Here is a 494-nt window from a genome sequence, read left to right as displayed (position 1 = left end):
GGACGGAGGGCGTGCCAATGAGGGGGCCCAGTCCCTTGGCCGCTGGTGTTCCCCAGGGAGGCTCGAGCTGCCGCCAAGAAGTGTCTTCAGCATCCGCATCCAAATTTCCCAGAGCGAGAGCAAGCCTCTTGGAGACAGAGACGTTAATTTGTAGAGCTGCCGACAGCGGCGATGTGCCTCGTTATGTTAGCCACCGGTTCCTCTCCTCAGAAGAGCAGCAGGTGAGAGGGTTGTACGTACACGTGTCGCTGCGTCACCGGGAGGTCCCAGGCGCGGTGGGGACTTGTTTGTCTGGGCTGTCCTAGCAAGGGCTTTCCGGCTCCTCCAGGCAGAGTGTGCCCGCCCCAGCCCCGGGCGAAGCCATGCGGTGGGGAAGGGTTTGGGCTCCAACACCTGAGCCGTTGCCTCTGTTCCCGTATTGTCACCGCGGAGCTGGAAAGTCGCTCGGGACGGAGTCCTTAAATAAGTGCTTCTTGCTACCAAATGACTCCTGC

The 494-nt window shown here is 60.9% G+C and overlaps 1 protein-coding gene across 1 annotated transcript in view; it reads left to right on the top strand.

The window, feature by feature from the left end:
• Positions 1–494, top strand: part of CEP68 (centrosomal protein 68kDa) — a 6,892-nt gene that overhangs the window by 273 nt on the left and 6,125 nt on the right. The window contains 1 exon segment of the mRNA XM_009573945.1: positions 9–221. Coding sequence (XP_009572240.1) covers positions 9–221 — 213 coding nt within the window.

This window comes from Fulmarus glacialis, unplaced genomic scaffold, assembly GCF_000690835.1.
Source record: "Fulmarus glacialis isolate BGI_N327 unplaced genomic scaffold, ASM69083v1 scaffold28273, whole genome shotgun sequence".
Lineage (NCBI taxonomy): Eukaryota > Metazoa > Chordata > Aves > Procellariiformes > Procellariidae > Fulmarus > Fulmarus glacialis.
Note: the sequence above shows the minus strand (reverse complement) of the source record. Positions and strands in the feature narration are given on the sequence as shown.